At 40.1% G+C, this 23,978-nt stretch overlaps 1 protein-coding gene across 2 annotated transcripts; it reads right to left on the bottom strand.

The window, feature by feature from the left end:
* Positions 1-159: 159 nt before the first annotated feature.
* Positions 160-21,380, bottom strand: pik3r5 (phosphoinositide-3-kinase, regulatory subunit 5). Of its 2 annotated transcripts, none has more exons than XM_070827722.1 (18): positions 21,180-21,380; positions 12,128-12,243; positions 9,230-9,345; positions 9,007-9,075; positions 8,138-8,276; positions 7,463-7,532; positions 6,779-6,953; positions 6,314-6,482; positions 6,122-6,190; positions 5,090-5,958; positions 4,803-4,928; positions 4,463-4,594; positions 4,281-4,374; positions 3,665-3,741; positions 3,314-3,407; positions 2,931-3,013; positions 2,254-2,369; positions 160-1,698 (listed from the first exon to the last, which is right to left on the bottom strand). In XM_070827722.1, the coding sequence occupies exons 2-18, from the start codon at positions 12,225-12,227 to the stop codon at positions 1,548-1,550; spliced, it is 2,649 nt and encodes an 882-aa protein (XP_070683823.1). In that variant the 5' UTR covers positions 12,228-12,243; positions 21,180-21,380; the 3' UTR covers positions 160-1,547. The 2 variants fall into 2 exon arrangements, with proteins under 2 accessions (XP_070683823.1, XP_070683824.1); XM_070827723.1 differs by having other exon boundaries at positions 2,254-2,366.
* Positions 21,381-23,978: the final 2,598 nt, after the last annotated feature.

The raw sequence follows: 23,978 nt of genomic DNA, 5'->3' as shown, positions 1-23,978 counted from the left end.
TAACGCGGCACAAAATGGAAATAGACAAGTAAAATAGAAGTCTCTCAAAACTGTATGTAAGGGGTGTACTTGAGTGAATGTGTTCAGTTACTTTCCATCACCGTACCCATATTTACTGTATATGTATACAATGAAATGAAATGAAGGAAAATATCAAGATGAAAGTGAACCTCCTGTCAAGACATTTTAATGAAGATTGAATCTGAGACGCATCTATTGCATATATGATACACATACAATTAAAAATACAATATTGCATTAATAACATTCCCAACAGAGAAGGCATGCAGGGGGCAGGACAGTGGTCTCTGAACATAAAAGTACCTAATTAATTTAATCTGATGTTCAAGTCCTTCAATTCTATCAAGGATACTCTTGTGCAGTGCTACTTTTTAAGTCTCGTTTTACAGCAACAAAACAACACATTTTTAAAAATGTCATCAATAAGAGTTTGCAAAGTGCAAGTAATCAATAAGTTTTGCATATAGAACAGTATATGTGCATCCAAATGTAACTTTTAGCACCATAACATCAAGTTTATATTTTCCATCTGTGCCCTGGATGAAATTTTGGTTAAATCAGTTTGCAAGAACAAAAATATGGTCAATACATAATTTCTATTGCAGTTATTACAAAGTGAGGCTTTACTACAAGTGTTGCCATCTTTGGATTGTTAGTTATCTGTACTTCAACTGAAGTCAAAAGGTCAACAGAGCCTCCTGCTGGCCATACTTAGAACTCCAGTTAAACAGTGACTATATTGTAACTCCTTAGGAGAAATTTTAATCACTAAAAGCCTATTTATTTAGCAGACATTAAACATCATGGTGTAACATTCAGATGATCGCATTATATACAATGTTTTCCAAACATAATATTTACATATTGTGCAAGTCCATAGTGTCCATTCTCAGATATAGTCAAAAGTTTCTATAATCACCCAAAGGACACATCACATAGTACATACAGTCTGTGTGTAAAAAAAAAAGTCCTCCATGTCCATGTAGGTTGATCCAGAGAACAGTTCTAAAACTTTGACTCCAGGCTGATCTCTTAAAAGTAACATCACATCTCTCAGTAGGGGCCGGGCCTATTACTACATGCTGGTGTTGTCTGTTTGGATGTCATCTCACCTCACATCCTGTGTGCCATGTTTGGTTACTGTGGGTAAGGTCTGTTCTCTGCTGACAGGATAAGAGGAAATGAAATCTGTGGACTGAAACTCTCCTTAACAACAGTGAATGGTTGCTTTGGACAGAGAAAGCTAGTCTCGGCTTCATTTGAACTGTTGTAGCCATTCTACACAGCACAGGCCAGCACAGGCCTGCGGTTTCCTGATTACCACTTCTGCGCAGGTCCTCATGTGACCAGCAGTTGTGTCCGGCAGTGATGTGAACTTCACCACAGCAGCTTCAAGACACCAGGAGGAAATAAAAAAACTGTACTTTCCATCTGCAGTCAGCGTCTGCTATTCGGAGCACATAAATAGCACAGATCAGTGCGCAGAATCTTTCCTTTCAAGCCACACAAACTGGTGGCCAGCAGTCTCAGGGAAGAGCCCCACTGAATGTGACTATAGGCAGGCAGAGGAGGGAGCAGAAGGTGGGGTGGAGAGGCTGGATTTGGGCTGAGATCTGGGATTTTCTAAGCCTCCAGTCAGTGAAGCTGTCAGGTTTATAGCACACTGAAATGTCACATCTATAGGGGGCAGAGGGAGACACATGGGTTAGATAAATAACAACACTTGTGATGGATGTGAGTTGTTTTACATGTCTATGTTCCCTGAGAGGAAACTCAAGTTGTGGCAGCAGAAGGTGCAGGTGAGATAAGAGGAAGAAATAACACATCGGACTGAAATCATTTGTCTAATATGGGAAACCATGAGATCATGTTTTAATTTATCATCATGGTCAAGATGCTCAAATGTTAGAGGAAAGTGTACAAAGGAGCTGCTGTACCACCACTCCGAGAGCCATTCAATTTATTGGAAAGATTAAATAATCGGTGGTGTACCACTTCTTTCTTTCTGTCTTTCTGTCTTTGTGAGGACCAAGTTCAGTGTTAAACCATAATGTATCTAATTATGAGGACATCTTGGCAGGTCCTCACTACTTCAAAGCCTTTTTTGAAATTTAAGGGGTAAATGTAAGGGGTGGGGATAGGTGAATAAAGGTGATGGCTATGGAGTAAGAAACTAAGGTCCTCAAAAGTATAGAAAGACAAAGTGTGTGTATGTTTATCTTAACGCCATACCTGATGACACTCTGCAGTATTTTTTTCTCATCCTGGTCCAGACATACAGCAAAGGTTGTGTTACCAGCGCCGCTGACTTGCACCTTGTCCACCTTCACCTCTGTCACACTCAGCTGCTACAAAAGGAAGAAACAGAGCACAACTAAATTTTAAATGCACTGCATCTCATGAATAGACCTTTTGGAGGAAAAACAAAACAAAACAGAAAAAAGCCAAAACTGTGCTTGTATATTTGCACATTTACTTATCATTTGGTATGACAAGTTTTTTTTTTGTCTCTGACTTGTAAAGACAGCCTTTTGTTAAAAATGTATTATCTAAATAGGTTGATATTCTGCTAAAGTGGGTATTGACTGTTGCAAAACAAAGCGCCAAAGAGATTAAGTTACAATGTTCAGCAAAAATCATATCATTGCCGAAACACACACAAGCAAAACAGACACAAGTCTTGCCTGTGGTGTGGCTTTTTGTTCCATCAAGCTGTCAGTTTGAACAACTTTCTCTGCACCATGTAGGTGAGATAAGAGATTCTGCTAAAATGAGCTTGAGATGCTATCCAGAATATACACAGGTCTATAAATAGAGAACGTGTTGCAGAGTTCATCGTGAAAGTGTGCTGCTGTGGCACGTCTTTAACCACAAACCATCAAGACAGACTGCTGTCGTCTGTAGCTCACCTGGTTGTAGCCCTTCTTGCTTTTACCGTTCTGTCTCTTCAGGACCTCAGTCATTGTGAGCTGCAGGCACTCCATCTTTGAGTCTGAAAGAGATTGTTTCAGTTGAATTATGAATACACTTCCACATCCGACTGTGATTGCTTCATCATCACCTCATGCAGATATCAAAAGGGAAATGCCATTTACCATGAGCAACAATATTTACAGTTCCCACAAGAACAAATTTGTTTTAGAAAAAAAATTTTGTTGTTGTTGAAATATTGACTTGCAAATGAAAAATGTTCCTTTTCACAATAAACTGTAATTATTACTGTGTGTTCTGTGTTGTCAAGCACAGTACTACTAAGAAGTGACACAGCCATGCTAATACATGGTTATTGTACCTAGTTCCTCAGGATTCTTGCATGCTTTGGTTAAGTTGACTGACGTACAGACTTTCGTTTCTCTTTTCCATTGGCTTCTCCCACTAATCACCACCTGAAGGGGAAGAGAAGGGAGGTTAAAGATTTTTTTTCTACTTTTCAACTGTTAAGATGATAAGTGCAGCCGTTTCCTGTGGATGGAGAGGAGACCGTAACTTAAACTAGATGAGTTGGGTGAACAGGGAGAACGTGCAAAAGGGGTAATGGGATTTTTTTCTAATGGTAAGAAGGTGTATTTATGGATAAAATCCTTGTAAAATGCAACTTCAAGACATATATTTTCATAGTGAATACAATCACACACCACCTTACCCTGTTGTGCACCACCTCCAACATAAGAGGCACTGCTTCTCGGTCACCGTCAATGCCAAACCGTTTACTGGCAGCACCTATATAAAGGGAGAAAAAGACACACACACATTAGTGATCCACATGAGAGTTGCTATAATTAATATTAAATATGACAACCAATATTCAAATCAATGAACAGGTGAAGCAAAACTGGATTTTTTTCATTGTGACAGAAGTTTTAAAGGAAGCATTCAGTTTAGAGGATACTCAATTGGTATTAACAAAAACTAGATCATCTTTGTGTGAGGGATACTGTGAGTGATAAATGACTATGAAAAATGAAAATAAATTTCCACAGTGCCTACCAGACACACGGCATTAACAGATTTCTCTGAATTTTTACATCTCAAAGGAAATTAAGAATCAGAAGTGCATGTGGTGGTGGCACGTGACACTAGAAAAGTGGAAGTAGACTGAATGCTAATAGAGACATAGCACATGTTCCCCAACAACAAATTTAGTCCTGTCTCGACATCATAAAACCGATTATGCTTTTCACTGCATGAAAAATGTGGAGGATTTTATACATATTGTGGCACAGTTGCTAGGAAATGTTGGGTGTGAGCGTCACACTCACCCATGGCTTTGATGGCTCGTGTTCCTGCAGTGTGACCCAACTCTAGGGAGTGCACGAACACCTCAGTCCTCCTCTGTCCGCAGGCTAAAGTCAACTACAACACCAAAGATCCACAGTTAATAGATAATATTTGGAATAGTGTTTCATCAGGGTCGTACATCTATATTCTGTTACTGTCTGACCTCAGCCTGATAGAGTTGGATCAAAGCTGGCCGAGCAGCATTGCGGCAGTAGTACAGGACCAAGTCGGCCAGGATGGGCAGACGCTGCTCATATGAACTATCATATGACTCTGACTCCGTCTTTGAGGTTTGCTGCAGAGCAATAAAAACAATTTACCACTTTATGCAATTATACATTGGGTACTGCTGAAAGGTATTAATGCTCTGGGCCTTATCTATCTTGTAGTGTCACTTCTCTGGAGTACATATTGGTTGGCTAATTGGCCACCCTGGACATGTGGATAATGCAATCTCAAAACAGTCTTGGTTAAGCCGTGTAAAAGTTAGAATCCAGCTGTACCTGGCAGACGACGTTGATAGGCAAGTTAAGCAGGCTGAGGGTGTTTCGTTCGTACCAAGGATCCAGCATACCAAGGAGATGGGCAATGTCGTTTGTACTGTCCCCTGTGCCCCTGAGGTAAAGGTCCTGCTTGAGCAAAAGCAACAATTATAAACAAACACTGTAGCCATGTTAAAATTTTGCTTTCTGTACTGTACAGCTCAATTCTTTGAAAGCTTAGTAAATATGTTATAAGCAAAATTGTGTATTCAATGTATGAAGTTTAGTGTGAGAGTTCCTCCACTTACATTAGATGGAGCATGTCCTTTTGAACAAGGAGACCTCAGACTCCCTTGTCCTGCTACTGAGTCCCTCTTCACAGGCACAAAATAGAACTGAAGCTTGAAGGCCCTGCTGAGACGTGGACATGCACTCTCCTTCCTCCTCAGGCTATTGTAGGCCCGGGCCACCTTCCCTGCCACATGATCAGCACCAAACACCACCACCCGCAGCGTAGTATTCTTACTGTCCTCATCACTGCTGAGAATAGGCCTCCTTCGGAAGCAGACATGTCTGAGAGTTTGACTTTGTGGCTGGAGTAGCGGCTCAGGACTACCCAACCTGACTTGCTGTGGTAGAGAGTTGGAGCGCTTTTCTCGCACCACCAAAAGGTCTTTTGATTCTGTGTTTCCTAAGCTTTTGGCACGGGACAGTAACCGAGGGTTCTTGGGTTTGATGAAGAGCCGATACAAGTGCTGGCTGAGTCGAGCTGAAGTTTTGTTCATAGACTTTGGCGAACATTTTTCAGCGACAGGAGAGGAGCAGATATCATCATAGTCTTCAAAGTAGTCGCTATCAGCTCCAGAAGTAACAGAGAAGAGGGACGGAGCGTAGGACAAAGTGGAGAACATGGAGTCCTTGGAGGTAGTGGACATGGAGGAGATGGTGGAGGCACGATGGTCATCGCTACAGCCGTTAGGGATGATAGACATAGAGGGCAACTCTACTCCTTGTTCCTCCTCGTCTTTGTCTTCTTCCTCGTCCCCTTCTTCTAAATATGTCCCTGTCACATCGTCCTCATCATCATCAGCACCAGTGTCTCCCTCCTCTTCCTCCTCAGCATGCCCATTAGTAGCCAGGTCATCAAGGTCATGCTCCAAAAGGGTGTTTAGAACATCTGAAGGAGAATAAACAAAAATCTGTGACATTTAGCCATCAAAAACTACTGGAAATATTGTTCATATTTCTGTCGTATTAAAATCTCAGAGATCTTAGGTAGTGAAAGAAGTACGAAAAACACTTTTATACAAATCACTAATGTATCATGCAGAATACTTTACCAAAGTTATCTTTTTCCCAGTGAAACATGTAGCATTTGGCGGTAGGCAAAGGTAAAGTTTGTAACATTCCTGAGTGGGATAAGAGAAAAAAAGCAAAATAAAATCAAAGCAATATCCACTGGAAACCGAAATATCATTATCATGTGATGCACTGTGTATCTACCCCCCAGCTCTTTAAGCGTTCCCTCTTACCATCAGACTTCCTTCCATTGGATGCTGGGATTCTCATCTTCTCCCTCAGTCGCTCCAGTCCCTGGATCACATGACTGCGGCCCTTCAGAGGATCACTCATTGCAGCTGCCATCTCTAAGACCTCACTCACCGTTGAAAAGATCTCCCCCAATTCATTTACGGTTTTCGCCTGCAAAGAGTATTAATTATATGTTATAGTAAATGTACACTTGCTCTAATTATTTCAGTTAGTACACACAGTCGACTGGTTTGCATTTGTGTTGTGACATTTTTGCAGTTATCTTCAAAGACTAGAAACTGCTGGCCATTTTAAATGCATGGGACATAAGCAAATGTAGTTTCACTGTAAGGTCAGATTTCATCAACTCATGTACAATTGTAAACTCAAAATATAATTTCATTGTCTTTGATAAGTATCTAGAAATTCTAGCCCAGAGCCTCTGAATCACTGCTCTGATAATTTACCTGCAAGGCTTTGTGAATGCTATGTAGAGGGTACTTGGTCCCTAACGTGGACTGGAAGGCGTGTTTGATCAGGGTGATGTAGGTCTCTGTCTGCGAGTGGTGAATGCGACTGAGCTGCTCAGCCACTGAGAGAAAGTCTGCAGGCACCTCGCCCGGGTTCATCAGCAGCACAGTCCTGCAGGCAAATGTGTGAACAATGTGTGAACACATAAACAATTCACATGGGAGAAGATGCAAACAGGATGCTATGGTAATGATGGGGAAGGGAATGAAAAGGGACTTTCCATGTTGTACATCGACTGGAAGTGGTAACTTAAGTGTTAGAATTCAGTTCATTTCAGAAAACTGAGTGCTGTGTTTTTTTCACATACTTTAGATAAACCTAGATAAACTTACTGGGAACAAGACGGCCAATTTTAACATGAAAGCAGAAGTTATAACACACAAGATAACGTGCACTCTGAACAGGACTGAATTAAATGTCCGGAAAACGCTGCTGTTCAAAAAGGTACAGTTTTAAATGTGGACAGAATTGGTGTAACACTAATAAAAATGTCCGAACCAGAACTTGTTGAGCCCAGAAGCCCCTCCAAAGTCACATTTGTGACTAGCTTTTCATTCATTACTTAAAGTTTCTTGTACAGTTCTATGCTTTATTGGAAAGTAGTTTTTGTGTGGACTTACAAGGTCTTGGAGCACTGGCCAGAGCAGACAAGGCTCTGCTCTTCTCTCACCAGTCTCTGAAAGGAAATCCCTGTGAGGAAAATATATTTGAAGCATTGTTTCAAAAAATGTATAAAATGAAATTTGGAGATTGAGCACAAATGAAAATACACAGGCAATAACAAATAGCGTCATACTGTATCTTTATTTCTGAGGGATCACAGTGATCTATCTAAAAAAGCTATCAATAAAACACATCAACTTACTATTCAACACTGATTCATTCGGTTCAATTCATATTCATATATATTCATTCAGACTGTTATTGTGTTTTTAGCACTTCCCGTGACCCTTCCACTAAACACTAAAGTTGTTCACATGTGGCTTCTGCTTTTTTGTTTTGTAAAGGCTGAAGTTTCATCCGCTTCCAAATAATTTCATGTATGAATGAAGAAGTGATCAGTTCAACCTGGAGCCTTTCCTGTCACCATTGTCATTAATACTGGTGATTGTGACTCTTCAGTATCCTCCTGCATGTCATGCTAAATGCATTTATTTGACTTGTCACTAGGGGGAGACTATTGCAAAGGTTGAGAGACAACAGTAAGTAACACTGATTCTACTAAGACTAGTAGATAAATAAAGGAGCACGTACACAGGGTGGCTCTCGGACAACATTAACCAATCTATATTTACCTGGGGCCTTCATCTCCAGCTGTAGTGTGGAGAGGAGGTTTCTACACACGCTGCTGTAAGGCTCAGGCCATGTGAGGAAGCAGCGAAACACCTCAATAGCCTCCTCCAGCAGCTCTTTGTCCGGAGGACAGTATGGTGTCTGAAACCAAAGCATACATCAGATATCTTAAAGGGGTTCAGCTGTTTCACAGTTCATGGATTGTATGTATAGATGGAGAATGTCTTACTTGTGGTATACAATACATTCAATTATCTTGTATGTATGTATGTGGTATGTATGAATCACTGCTGCGGATTGTCGGATTTTACTAACATTAGTCGTGTTATTATGATTCATATATTAACTATTGTCAAGTTTTTCACTGTTACCATATTTATTATTTATTGACATTATCAACATGACTTATCATTAGTCATATTCCCATTGTAAGTACGATAGTTGCTGTTATTATTTTGGTCGTTGTTTGTTGTGCAATCATTACAAACCTCAAAGCTGTAACATAATCATTTCCTACAGAGCACAAACTGAACTGGTTCTTTCACAGTTACAATAATTGAAAGTAGTATGTTGTTTTTTAATCGATGTGTTTAGTGTATTAACATCATTTTTGCATGCTGTTGCTGGACCACCAGATTTTAGGGAGTGAGAATGCAAATCAGCCTGACTGAAAGAGTAATTAAATGTTCATGAAGCAAAAAAAGTTCTCATCAAGCCAATAAGTGTTGTGCATTACATTTTTTTTCAATGTCATAGTGGTTGTAATTGAGGAACAAACTGACGACATTTTGATGGAGAGCGCTCTTACACAGAGCGAGAGGTGACGAAAGGTTAAAAGTTTTGACAACATCAGCATGAGGACGATTTGTACCTGAAGCAGCGTGGAGGAGAACATGATAGCGAGGGGAGCCACTAGCTCATATTGACACTTCTCCTGAACCTGAACTCACACATTAGCACACACACATAGAGAAAAACAGAAAGAGAGAGGTGAGTATTTCAGTAATAGCAAAACCAGCAGTGAGATGTTCCTACACAACATATAAAGTGGACAACATTGCCTCTACGGTGACCTTCGGCCTTTGATCTATCACCTCTCTGGTCTTCCTGATGATCTGTTGTAAGAGGATGAGGAAGTTGTCAGAGTCCCTCTTCACCATCTCCTCCAGGCTCCAGCGGTTCATTGACTGACCTGCAGAGCACATCAGCACTGAAAGGAAGCACATGTGGATTCATGTTAATGCACACATTCAGCATGCACAGGAAGCCACACGTTAAATATAGAAACAGATACAGAAGTCACACCACAACAATCTCAATGCAGTCCAAAAAAAAACAATTGATTTGTGTGAAAGCCAATACAAAACACTTCTGAAGGCAGAAAAGCTTATTTAACCTGTCAAACCCTGATTTAATCCACGAAATCTTTTAAAATAAAAAATGTGAATATGAGCAATGCTGTGTCCTGCTACCTATACTCATGACGGTGTGATGATGATCAATCAGTGGGCTGAGGCAAATAAAGGATAACTCGTCCAAATGTCAAGAATAATTATTAGTGTACACATACAGAGGATATTAAAAACTTCACCCACTGTGAATTGTCAGGGTTACTGCAGACTTGTAGGAGACAGAGTCCGTCACTAAGGATGTTCAATAAACAGTGCTAGTCAACAATAAAAAAAAACTGCCCAAAGACACCAACAAGTGATGCTGAGTCACATTTTATCATGGACTGAACATTCTGTTAGTGAATAGTGTAGAGGTCTTGAAACCTTCTTGGAATATAAACTAGAAGAACTAATTGTTTGTGTAATCTGTAGTTATATACAGATTATATTATTTGTTGTGTAATCTGACAGCAGCAGAGCAAAAATGTGAATATCATTTTCAAGAAAAACTTGGTAAAGAAAGCCCTGTAAATCCTGTGTTATGACAATAACACAGGTTTGTTTTGGGAAACAAAAACATGCCTTACATTTGTGGGACATTGTGAGAGCACAGACCATACTGGTTTTGGTTTCTGGGCATATACCGTTTGTGCACGGGCTAACACAAGGTGGAGTTTCTGATTCAAAGTCAGCCAGGTTTCCAGGATTTGTCTGTGCACACACAGTGATGGAGCATACAGTGTACAATGCTGTGCAAGCTTCACCCAGTGATAAAGCATAGAGCACAGCCCTATAGCCAACATTCATAGACTTTCATGTTCCCATGAGTGGCTGCTGTTCAGGATTTATCTCTTGGGACCTTCCTGGTGCATGTAGGCAGTGCACTGTGGGAAAGCCTCTCTGAGTTCAGCTCTGATTATACAGCCAAGAATCTGCCAAGTGCTGTAGCTGTAGCTTCAATAGGTTACATACAGCAGACCACCAGCATCGACTCAACATGCACCAAATTAGTAGAAATGTTTCTTTTTCCATTACAGTAATGTAAGCTCAATCTAATGTAAAACAACGTCTTTGTTAACCTTAACTTCTGCACATCTTTGCTGCACACCCATTTCACCTATATGTGCGGACGTTCAGCTGAAGCAGCAATTTTTTAAATCAAATTTAACAAAGCTGAAACTTTGGCTCATATGAGGCATTTCATTTCCATTGTGAAATCCACCAAATCACAGCATGCAGAAATGAAAGTGCATCAAACAGCAGCATATACTGTGTACAGCACTGTTTTAAGTCAGTGTCAGAAAAAGTTTGCAAATACTCATAGCAGCTCATAAATGTCGGTGCTGGTGCACTTCAAGGGTGTGTTTTATCACCTTTTGTTCAGTGCTGCAGTTGGGATGTTTGAACGAGTATAAATACAGACAGACAGATTTCCTGTTGCAAGAAAGCAGAGCTAAGGTATCCCCGACGTGTTTTGAATCTAAACATTAAAAAAAAAATTTATTAAAAATTAATTTTCTCTTTCTAGCAAAAGCCCACTGAAAAAAAATATAATTTCAATGCAAAAGTTTTGGGGTGTAAAGGAGGTAATTGTGTTGTGTCACCAAGCTCTGATTGAAAGTTTTCTATTACAGTTTGAAATGGAAACATGAGATAAAGCGACAGGAGAAAGCTGTGCATACAGTATCTCAAACCACTCAAGTCTGTCTTTTACACTCACAAAAACAACTGAAAGTGATTGCTGACTCTGGCACCTTAGTTCCATTTGATCCCTCGGTCTCAACGGCTCCGAGTGCATCTCTAAGGAGCTCAGTTTCCAGCAAGTAACACATCAGTAGTTGTTCAGGTTGCACAGAAATGTTTTCCAAGAAACTTGACAGTTGTTGTATTTCTCAGAAGCTCTTTGCACGCATCATGAGTCTTTACTAGAGAGCTCTAGGAGTTTATTTTGTTTAGATGCCAGTTATGCCACTTAAGTAGACTTCACATCAACAAGCACATCCCTATGTATGTTGTCTGTGATCTTCTATGCAGAGACTGGAGTCATGAAGGTTTATGGCAAACTTTAGCTTCAGCCATCATGCTTTAAATGTTACAATCACTTCATCATAGGCTATCTATAAGGGGGACAAACCAAGAGCACATGTTTGTTTACGCGTCCCTCTATCCGGCACTGGTTGACGTTGCTGAGGCTGATGCTGATTCTATCATTCGACCTGTTTTTACACCATGCGCCGCAGTAAATCCTGCCTCATGATGCCTCACTCACACTGCGGTCTGTGCCACCACTTCCTCCCAGCTGTCTATTCACACAACTTCCTACAACACCCAATAACACATTCCCCCGACGATCTTACAGCAACAGCTTAACCAACAACAAGCTCATACACTCATGCACTCATATGCCTTGTGTGCCGATGTAGCGTCTGTCACAAGCTACCCTTGAGTCGAGAATGTGAGAACAAACAACTGCCTTCTCTTCGTGTCAGTGATGTAAACAGCACATATCACGTCCAAATGTGTTTACTGCCGCTGATACTTCTGAGAAAAGGTGTTGCTTTTACTTTACTTTCCTTGAGATAGAAGGTACAGGAGTCTTACCGTTCCAGTGGTGCGCTGCTGTGGGGGTTTGTCTCAGCCCGTCCAGACACCTGTCCAGAGCATGCTGGATCCTGTCCTCTGTACAGGAGGTGTGCTGCATCTTCACTGCTCAGGTTCTGTGGAGGGATTAGAGACAGAGCTGATATTAAGTATCAACATATGATGCATAACTCAATTCCTATTCATACATTCTGTGGAATATTATCTCCAAAATTGTTTGCATGGATGCATAATGATCACATGCACACTCGCACACAAGTATGCTCCACTCTTTTCATGGAGAGTGTGTTATCAGGTCTGTTTTGCATGAAGGTAGATAAACTGGTAAGTATGAAAATGAGTCTAAAAAGATACACAAACCATAGAGGTACATAGAGGGGAACCATAGAGGGAAAGGAAAACAAACATGAAATGTCACATGAAGCTGCATAAGTTATTGTTATACCACTGTTCTGTGATACCTTTAAAATCTTCAATCATACAACAAATGACCTCTGCCTCTAGCTCCATGTCAGTTTTGTCACTGGAAGAAGGATTGACAATCTTATAGGTTTTACAAGCAGGAGCCTTATTGTCTCACAGATGATGAGTAATTAGTGCAAAACACATAACGGACAACTATGGACATCCACTGGAAGTAATTATATGATACAAAGAGGGTGAGCTGGACATGACATTTAAACGTTAATGAACAAGCTTTGTCGGCAAACCAAAACAAGCCCACAATTTTCACAACATGACTTTTCTCTTCTAAAGGCTAAAAGGACAAAACAGCCGTCAGTGATTTTAGATTTAAAATTATTAACACAGAACAGCAGAGCTGTGAAACGTTGCTGTAGATTGGAGAGACATCGCGAAAATAGCAAAATATATATTTCCAGTATGGCCACAGCATTGTAAATACATCATATGTTCACCACTGACTCATTGTGATGCGCTCAACTTCACTTTTAGAACTTACTGTTTATCATTGCATTTGACTGTTTTTTTTATGTGGCATCTGAGGGCAACCCAGGTGTGGCAACATGTTTCAGTTCTGTTATGAACGCATCTCATCAGACGCTATATGCATAATAAGACACTAGGGAAGTCCCATGAAAGATGTTGAGCTGCAGATTTATAAATCCTTGCTGTCTTTAGTGTAGATAAACAACATTCATGGTGGCAGGTGGTGACTGACACATTTTGACAGCTGTGACACAAACTGACCAAAACCAGAAGTTAAACTAGACTGATTCCAAATCCAGGACAGACACGGTAAAAAACAGAGGCCATATACTCAAAATTATACAGTGACCACTTCTTCACTGGTAATTACACCGTTGCAAGGTTTGTGAATTTCCCTGGAAAATGGTGTTTTTGTGTTTTTGAAATAGTTTTTCAGGGGGGAGGGGGTTGTGTGCACCAGATATGATCAGTATCTATATATCAGTCACAAAATAACCTCTGGTCAAAGTGTACATACAGTGTGTCGCTGCTCAGGGAAACCCTGTCTTGTCCTTTATACTTTGATTTCTCCAGACTTCCAACAGCTTGGTCCAGCTTCACCAGATGAACCCTGACACTAACATTAACATGAATGCAATATCATCCAAGGGTTAAGTCTTTCATAACTTGAAAACTCAGATCATTAGAGAGACAATTAATCAGTGCTGTTAATACTTATCTGTAGGCCGGTAAGGCGAATAAATACATTTGGTTGAATCTGTCACTCTCTATACATTTAAACTATGGCTGTTCAGATAAGCATGGAGCGTCTATCTGCTCGTCTATCTGTATTGTTTGAAGAAATTAATCATCACCATATATTTAGTATATTAATGTACATATATGTCATACACTGCACATATCTGTGAAATTTTGTTTTGAACTAGAAAATGATTGTGACAGTGGCAACGTGGTATTTGCCTTAGACAAATACTGGAATTAAAAGTAATGGAACATTTAATGAATATTTATTTGGATGTTGGCAGAAGAGAAGTTACATGGTTGCTAATAATACAGTATGTTGTTGCCTGATATATTTTTAAAGCTCATCTTACCTCATATCAGAGGTCTTCAGTGGAAAGAAAGAAGCAGAACAGCTATACTTCCCTAAAGAAAAGAGGCAAATCTTTTTAAAGATTTGCTGTTTTAGAACCTGAGCAGCTCAGCACTTTATTGTTTGTGACACATACAGTCAAACTCTGAAAAAACGTATACTTAAAAGTAATCATATTAAATCAAGCGAAATGCACGCACACAATTCATAAGCTTGTTTTGATGATAAGCATTCTGTGTGTTTGTTGACTGGGTCCTCACAGAGTGAAGTCACAGCGCCGACAGAAATGAGCATTGACATCAAAACTGTTTTTGCCCGATTACATGTACTCAAAATTTCCCCAGACACTGTGACAAATTCCCCATTTCACATGAAAGCTAGAAATAAATGGAGGATGTCAAGTGAATAGTGTTAATGAATGACTCACATGCTCTTACACACCCACTCACCTGATTACCCTACCGAACACACACTCTACACTTGCACAACCAATAGTTTGACATTATAGGAAATGTGCTTTTTCATCTTTTTCTGAGAGTTAGCAACATATAAAGTTTAATACCGCTCTTTTAATGTATCTGTCTGATAAATATAAGGTTACAACCAGCAGCCATTTAATTTGTCTAATCTTAATTTGGCATAAGAAAACAGCTAGCCAGGTCCTGTCTGAAATATGACCAACAAACATGCTAATATTTATCTTGTTTGTTTTATCATTACAAAAATCAAAGTTTAAAAAAAATATGACTTGGCTGGGAGAAGTCACCCTATGAAATTGTATGACTTCCCAAAGTTACTGCACTTGGCCAAGAACTAGTCTGGCACATAATCCCTAAAAACCACAAGTTGTTGTTTTTGTTGTGTTTATTAGTCATTTTTTGTTGGAAATTAAACAAAGGAGGATTTGTTAGCTGGGGCAGAGCTAGTGTAACTGTTTGTCTTTGTTTCCAGGATTTATTCTAAGGTAGCTAAACTAACCAGTTTCTGATAACTGATGTTGTGGATCTTCCTGTCTAACACTTGTCAAGAAAGCCAACAAGTGGACTTCCCAGACTGTCAAACTATGAAGAGCGTACAAACTCAAATTAACAATACACACATGCAACACTTAACAACAGCCGATCGGATCAGAATTCACGGGGTTAAAACTGTCTCCTAACAGTTCACAAAAAATGTAGAGTGATTTGTATCTGTGAATATCTTTTTGTATCTGTGCCTCTAATTTGCAACTCGTATGTCATAATTTGTACGTCAGCTTTGGGGGGATCAATAAAGTCTATCTTATCTTATCTTATCTTATCTTATTCAAAGACACTAAGTGAACATACAAATGATGAGGTGGTAGAGACATAGATACATAGATATACAAAAACAGATTTACATATACAAATCACTGTAACTTGACATACGTATGTTTGTCAATACTAATGAGACTGTTTTAACTCCATAAGAGTTGGCTCTTAGAAACATTGTTTTCAGTGTTTGTGGAGCCCCTGAATGGGACATGAAACGCATAGATTATGTTTTAATCATTCACAGTCCATTTCACTGTTGTCACTTTCTACAGCCTGCGTTATGATACAGTATTCAGATACTACTCCTCCTTACAAGCATCTGTTAGGTTAGGAATGGCAACTGGCATCTTGTGAATGTTGCAGGAGTCATCAGTGCTACTGCTGTTTGTCAAAGTTGGCGAACAAAGGGAAAAGAGGGAATCACCAACATAAATCACACAAGCTAAGTTCATTGTGAGTCATCACTAATGACAATAACAATAATAATGTTTTATTGTGATGGATTGTGAGCTTCTACAACTGTCAAACCAAAAGTCATTTTTTTTTGTATGTGTGTATTTTTTATGTCCTTCATCATAAGCTGGCTCCCTAACTTGGCACTCATTCATCAAAACTTTGAGAACTCCCGTTCAACATTTTCACACAAAGGCATGCTCATACAGACAAACATCCTACACACCGACCTCATCATTACCACTGAAGGAGAGGTAGGGCAGGAAGCTCAAGCAAACCCAAGTTCAGGAGGCCAGAAAATGAAGCTCAATTATCCCCTCTACTTCACTCCTTTTCCTACAGTTACCATTCAACAACAATACCAACAGCTCCAAACGTAAACACATCCATGTAGCCCTTTTTCTCAGCGGTCCCTCCTCCCCAGAGAGGTATTGTGTCTAAGAGGTGTCCCGGGTGGCACTGAGCAGGAGTATAGAGCCGAGCTTGTTGGACACTTGTGCTGAGGGCTCCGGTCATTGTCAGGGTTGGACAGACCTGGATGAGAGCCCGGTGAGAGTGGAAGGAACTAATAAGTCAGAGCCGTGACGACTCCTGCATCCAGGATGGGGCTCAATGGAGACGTGTAAAGGCAATAAACGAAGTGAAGACCTTATATGAGGTGGCATGATGCAGTGAAAGTGCTGTTCCGAAGTTTATCAGCACCAACGGGTAGAAGTAGTTCTGCTGACGACATCAGGTTACTATAGCACTTGTGTTGGTGTAATGCCTTTCAGAGCAGTAGCTCTAGGGCACTTTTGTTTGAATTAATAATTGTATTAGAATGATTTTACTCTCACAAAGTCTTTATTTTTCTGAAAAATTACATTCATCAAGGCCAGGATGTCTGAAAACAGTCAGTTTATCAATACAAATGTTATACTATAAGTATCAAAACCCATCCATACTTTAATTCAATAACTAAACAACTTTTGATTTAGTGATAAAACATCAAATTCAATGAGTTCATTGGGATTTTAACAGAAAGATTTCAATCCCAAATCCAAAGTGTCATCATAGTTGTTTACGTAGATTGGCTAGTGGTGTTGCAAATGCATGAGTCTGTGGTGTTTCATAAGAGGATGTATGCAGCACATCCCTAAGAGTCAACAAGGTCACTTCCACTTTTTCATGGGTGCAACTCACAACAGTCACACAATAACAAGCAGCATTAGTGTAGTGGAGGAACAATTTGAAATGACCTCCCAAAGTGAAGAAGATACTGGAGTTACACTTGTTTAGTTTAGTTTATCCAAAGAAAAGGAGGAACAGTTCATACAGTGAAACTGCAATGGTGCACTGGTTTGACCTCGAAGGCTCACAGCCCCACATACAAATAAGAGATCACATGATACAAAATAACACAGATCGTCAAATGCTAAAAAGGGCTGTGGCCTTGTCAGCTAACTGTGACCCAGAAGAGAAACCACTGATCCTGACAACAGCAATGAAAACAATGTAAATTATGTACTGACCATTCCTCTCAGCCTTTATCTCTCCCATGGTCTATATTGATCACATTGTCCTTCCCAGTCTTTCACCCATTGTTTTTCCCTCTGTCTTTTAACACCTTTTCCTCTCCCTTTCTTTGCTACCCTTGACCAATGGTTGTCTAGATCAAGTTAACACTTAAAAAGCACAAAACTTAAGAATATGATGTCGTAAAGTGGTCAAAAGAATGGTTACTTTTTAGGGTATATTTGTGCCTGATGCACAAAATTATACGGGTAATAGTAATACTTTTAAGTATCACCATCAACTTAACCCAAATAAACCACGCAGTGCCGGCGCTGTACCGCTACCTGTGTCCCTCTGTCTCTTTCTCAGGCTGTCCTCTTTCCTCTCCTTCCATCTCCTCTCGGCCTGCTTCCCATCTCTCCCACTGATCCCACTGATCCCATTACCAACTGCTTCCTAACAGGAAGATGGCTTCCCTGCTCAGCTGAGGAAGCAGGTGCCTCCCTATTGTTGTGGTGTGATCAGACTCTCAGATATACTCCCACAGACCAGGGAGGAGAGCTTGTGTGTGCATATATGTGCGTGTGTGTGTGTACAGTATACATGCCCCCCCCCCCATGCCCCCTTGATTGATAGAGTCTGATATTCACATCCAGTCTTCCTTTGGTGGCCCACAGAGCTATTATCCCCTCTTTCTCTCCACTGACCTACTGGATGTGAACTGGCCTCTTATGGCTTTAGGAAACAACAGCGCTCCAACTCCAAAGCTCCAGTGTAACTAAGTGCTTCCCTGTAGTTCAAACAACCGCTACTGGTGAAAACCCACCACTCTGATAGCTAAGCTGGAATAGAAAGTGGACTGGTGCATGGCATAGAATACATCACTTAGTCTGCTATTTGAAACTTTTGTTTTTGCCATTGACTGCAATGAATTTTACAGATGAGCTTCAATGTTTGTTCTTGATCTGGGAAACAGCGGCTGGAAAACCGACAGTCCCACATCGACGTGAGCCTGCTCTGTAGCTTTCAATCATCGCTGGCTGACATTGTAATGGAATTGCAGATGTTGAAATTTTCACTTTTTCTAAGCGCTTTATGGACTTCTCTGTCATGTCAGGCATGTTTTGTCAACTTATATTTGATGTGAGTTCAGCATGATTATGGTTTACTGCACTTATTGTCCTTCTTCGCATTGAATTTGTAGCCTTCTTACAGGATGCGCAGCTGCATAGAAGTGACTCGAGTAGGAAGTATTGGCTTTAAAAATACACCTAGATGCAGCAATCTACCCTTGTACATCTAACTACAGCATCAAAACATAGTTCTTGTTCTGTCACTTAGAGAACAGAAAGCCACTCATTTTTTGTCTTCACTTCCTCAATAAAGACTGTTAACATAAGATGAAACTACCACGAATGCAAATATCAGGTGCTGTAATATCAGGTTATGACACTTAACTCCAAGCAACACGGTGCCAGTGGTGACTCTGCTACACAAACAGGACTGTGTGAGTCCTTGTCTGCTCACTTTCATACTTAGCAACACTGAGTTTTATCATCCAACAAACAGATATTGGTGAATCTGATATCCTGATAAGTTTGTTTAAACACATTATGGGTAAAACATTTTGTGTGCTTACATCATTTTCTCTGTAACAACAGGTGTGTTGTGCATGTGCACGGATGCAAATCGCACACACACACGGGGGTGTTGACCTCAAAGTATGTGCCGTAAAAGTGTAAATGAAGATTTTACTGATACCAAAGTCGTAAAAGAGACAAACAGGAAGCAATGTTGTGAATAACACACAGTGCCGCCTTGGGATACCGCTCACCTCTTCATTTCTCATATCTGTGGTAAACAACAAATGCTGTCAATATCCACTACCTCCTGTCAACGCCGCTAATCTGTGTTCTTTTTTTTTTTTTTATTTCAAGCCTGACACATGACCTTCTCTGAGTGCATTCAAACTGATGATGCATTTCAGCAGTTTCCAAGAAGAATAGATGATCCCTTCTTGTGGTTGGAGTCTATCGTCATCTGACAACAAGGAGTTTGTTATATTCAATGCATTTAATGAGAAAAATGACTGTAATGGTGTTCATTAAGGGTCATTAAACATGAAGCAGTGTGTATGTCACGTCCATAGAGATAAATCCAAGCTAGGTTTACTCACTCGTTGTTTTGTGGAATCAAATCTACCTCCCAGAGCAGAGCTGTATGGATCTGAAACTCGAGACCTGGACTTGAATCAGAATCACAAAAAAAAAGACTTTACACTTGACCTGCACTTGACTACTGCTTACTTGAAACATTAGACTCCCTAAAGATTTTGACTTTGTAAAATCCTGCAGCTAGAATTGATTTGGACTTGACTGGCTTGAGACTCTACTGATTTTACACATTAGAGTCTGTTTAAAGAGCTTTGGGAGAGCCACTGCATACACGAAGAAAGGTGTAAGAATAATTTTGTGGCTCCAGAGGGAGATGATCCAAATCCAAGAAAATGCCTCACTTGAGTCAGCTTCAGTTTGAAAATGTAAATGATCCTGGAGCGTAGAGTAACCAAAGCTCTGTTGTGTTGTGGGTTATTTAGGCGCCAGGTTTTGACAAGGAAGAAGAACATGTGGGATAAAAAATATGATATTTCTGATTCTATGTCATATGGATGGCAGTTTGCCCGATAAAGGTCACTAGAGTTCACGATTTACCATCCTCAGTTACCTCTACATCACCAGTTATGACTTCATTACAAAAATCACCTGTACCTTTAATCCACATGACACGTGGTTGGTTTATCTAGTAAAAAGGATGTTGAGTTCAGGTGTTGGTTCAGTAGAGTTTCTATGGGGTGGAGCGCTCTAAGACAACTGACAGACTGTGTCTGTGACTGAACTTGTGCGTCACTGACAGTTAACAGGATTCTTTGCTTGCATCCCTGGTTGCCACTATTCACTGCATTTTTTTGTATCTTTCCAAGTAAGTAATGAAGCAAGTACAAAGTTAATGGTATCCCTCATTTTATGGAGTTGCATACTTCACCTGCTCTGTAAGAGCAATTCTAACCCATATCACCTTATCATGCAGTTTAAACAGATCACACCGACTTAAGTATATGTTCCTATTAACAGATGCAAACACAGGCACAGACATTTAAAGAGCGATAACGGCCAGGCGCCTTACACGTGCCTCTGCATTTCTACTTCCTCAGCGTTTATTAAAAGCATGAATCATATAGAGCATCTGTAAAAGCAGAAGTTCTCCAAAATGCCAAAATGGTATCACAATGGGGGTCTGTGAGGTTTCCCATCAGTGTGACGCGGACACTGCCCATCAGCTTCTCTGACAGAAAACAAGACACCCAAGGGTTTCACATTGCAGGGAAATGAAGTCTGATATTATACACATGACACATGAGTCAAAATAAATTGCCCTGGAACTTTGAGTCTGATAAAACAAGCTTTGTAGACAAGAGTCCCCAAGATGTCAATATGTCATCTCATTGTATAGAGCTATACAACATTGTCACAAATCATCATATTGTCAGATACCTAGTGTACATGTATATTTAGATGCATACATTTTAACACTTCCAAATTAATAGTCCACTATTATGGAGTCAATGTTCCCCTAAACATTTCCAGAGAAGACAAACTCTGTCCTCAGGCTGACAGTCACTGACTGGTGTCCCGAATCTCAGCCCACACAGCAGGGAGCAGGTGCCCTTCAAAAGAAAAAAATCTACCCATTACTGCCTCTGTTGTCTTACCTGCAGTTTACTGTCCAGCATCCATATCTTCTGTATGTGTCTCAAGAGTCCAACGGGTCCAAGGTAAAGCGTCTCCAGCTCACTGCCACTGCCATTCATTCACCATACACCACGGTTTAACAGACAAACCCACATCCTGGGCAGGACGGAGCAGCGCAGCGAAACAAGAGTGAAATCAGCCACTGGTATCTGGTTGTAGCTCTCTGCTGCGCTCGAAGACTTCTGCGCTTCACACACACACACACACACACACACACTGCAGCTCACAAACAGGAAGTGTATGAAAGAGGTTCATGTGAGCACAATGAGGGAGGCTGCTGGTGTGTATAAGTGGGAAGTGTAATGTGTGTGTTTCTGCATGCGTGTTTGAGAGGTTGCATGTGGATTTTGAAGGGATGTTGGCTCCTAAAAGGAAGTCATCTGTTTGACATGTTTGTTTTCATGCTATTTTCACACTTGTGAGTAAAGTGTCTTTGTTTGGGTGTTGTGGCTTTGTTCATTATTTTATGAAGCGAGACGCGTATTGGTACTAGCGTGCTTAGTTTTCTTAATACCACAAACACGAAAACAAATTTTGTTTTTTAGTGATTTTGACCCATCAACATTTCAACTCAATGATGCACTGCAAATAAACAAACAATAATTTTACTCGATTGTATCCAGTTAAAATAAAAAAGTCCTAACAAACTGTGGCTAATAACAATAATATATCATATTAATATGTCATTAATAATGTGCATAATAACTTTTACATTGCAAATGCTAGTAATCAAATTAGCAGAACGTGGGATTATATGAAAACTGAGAATGAAGTGGTGTGTTTATTTCCAGTGTTTGTTTGGTCCATATTTCTGTTCCCTCTCTCTCGATCTGCATCTCCTCAGTGAGGGAAACACTGACCTTACTTCCCCCTACTGCTTTGCCTGTCATTTACATTACATGTATTAGTGTGACTGTGAATTCCCCTTCTCATGAAGGGAGGGAAATGTGGTGGCAAGCCATAAACACTGACAGTAAACACTAACACTATTTCAGCTCATGTAGCTCTGCCCAATTTCTGACTGCTGAGTAACATTTGAACATCTGAATTTTATCAGTTTATTCACTTATTCACATCTTTATTTGAGTGAATAACAGTGATTGACGTTGATGATCATTCGAGAAAATATTCATTTTTTATTAAGAAGCGACCCTTTGACAGAAGGTATTTAATACTTCCACAAAGCTACAAGGTGAATTATTTGGGAACAGTGATGGTGGTATTAAAATACATATAATAGGTGTGAGTGAAAAGATTCATTGTAGAATAAATTGATTGGCTTGTAGTTATGATCAGGGTGTGCAGGATTTATAACTTAATCTGGAAACTGGCTTTGTCTTCCTCCACAAGACATCAAATATTATGTTGCACCTGAGAGCACGATGTTTCAGTCAGCTTGCCCGAGCAGCGGAGGCGACCCATGGAGAAAAATTCAGGACTCCGAGAAGATGCGCCTTCATATTTCCTATATTTTAAATGGGCAGCACCAAGCCCCTCTCCAGCATGTGCTCCAGCTCACTCAAACCCAACAATAACCCCCAGCACATAAACCACCACCCTAAATACCTGTCCCCATCAGGCACCTACCATCTGACAGGGAACGTACGACCCACAATAAATAAATACCACACATTTATTCAAACCACAACCAACTGAATCTATATACTAAACAAATATTAATCAACCAAACCTACTCAACCTATTTAATAAATACCCCTCTAATTACCTCACAATTATTTTACATTTATCTAAAAACGAAACTCCCCTCTACCCAATTCCCACATGGCATCCTCCTCACGGAACCTATAACAGGTATCCGAACCCCCGGGGAACTCTTTTGCCCGGACACCCTGGGAGGAAGAGGACAGGCAGAGGTAAGTTCCAACAACCAGCATGACATACAAATCAACAGTCTTTTCCACAAACAATGAGTAACGGCCGTCCGTCGTTACAATGACTGAATGAAAGCAAATGCAGAGGAGAAAAAAACCAAATGAGATCTCTTTTTTTTTTTAAATCCAAGAGGATGAAACTGGAGTAAAAGCACAGGAAAAAGGTGAACAAAGAACATGATCCTGAACAAAGCTGTTCACAAATTTGCTCAGAACTGCAAAGTGGTTGAAAACCAAGAAGAACGACCTCAGAGACAGAAAGAAACGGATCAGGAGAAGGAAAAATCTGCTGATGACACTTTTTACACCTCAATTACCTTCTGCTTCCATACTTTTTTGCACCTCAACATTGGCAAACATGTTGCTTCACTGTACAGAGACACATTTTCTAAACATATATTCATGATTTCCATGATGGTGAGCTTCTCCATGTGTCGGATTTTTTTCTTTTCTTGTTTAAATGTGTTCAAAAAGCCTCAAAAACAGCTTTCTAGATTATTTACAGATAAGGGGAGTCATTTCATTTCACAGATTTCTGAAAGCATATTGTACACAGCAACCATTGTTTTGTGTGGTTTTGCTGTAGGTGTATGGTTTATGAGAATCTGCTTTCTCTGATTGCCATCTGTGGACAACAGCTCTCTCAACATCTAACTGGGTTTATTCTTCTTCTCTGCTGGTGAAGTCGCTATAAGTCCTCACAGCGGATCTGAACTGACAAGAGATGAGATAAACTTACTCTTTGTTAGAAGCAGCTAGAAACCAAATGGTTACAAACAGTGAAACAGAGAAATAAAGTCAGAGCAACAGCTGCAAAGCTGAAAAATGTTCATCATACCTGAATATGTGAGGAGGAAGAGTTGAAAT

Source organism: Pempheris klunzingeri, chromosome 3, assembly GCF_042242105.1.
Source record: "Pempheris klunzingeri isolate RE-2024b chromosome 3, fPemKlu1.hap1, whole genome shotgun sequence".
Classification (NCBI taxonomy): domain Eukaryota; kingdom Metazoa; phylum Chordata; class Actinopteri; order Acropomatiformes; family Pempheridae; genus Pempheris; species Pempheris klunzingeri.
Note: the sequence above shows the minus strand (reverse complement) of the source record. Positions and strands in the feature narration are given on the sequence as shown.

Bases quoted from the DNA above. Each gene is read 5' to 3' on its own strand.
- pik3r5 (XM_070827722.1), bottom strand. From the start codon at position 12,227: ATGCAGCACACCTCCTGTACAGAGGACAGGATCCAGCATGCTCTGGAC. The intron at 4,375-4,462 runs GTCAGACAGTAA...TTGGTGTTGTAG, and splicing joins TCCAACTCTATCAGGCTGAG to TTGACTTTAGCCTGCGGACA. The intron at 3,014-3,313 runs GTACAATAACCA...AATCTCTTTCAG, and splicing joins CAAGAATCCTGAGGAACTAG to ACTCAAAGATGGAGTGCCTG.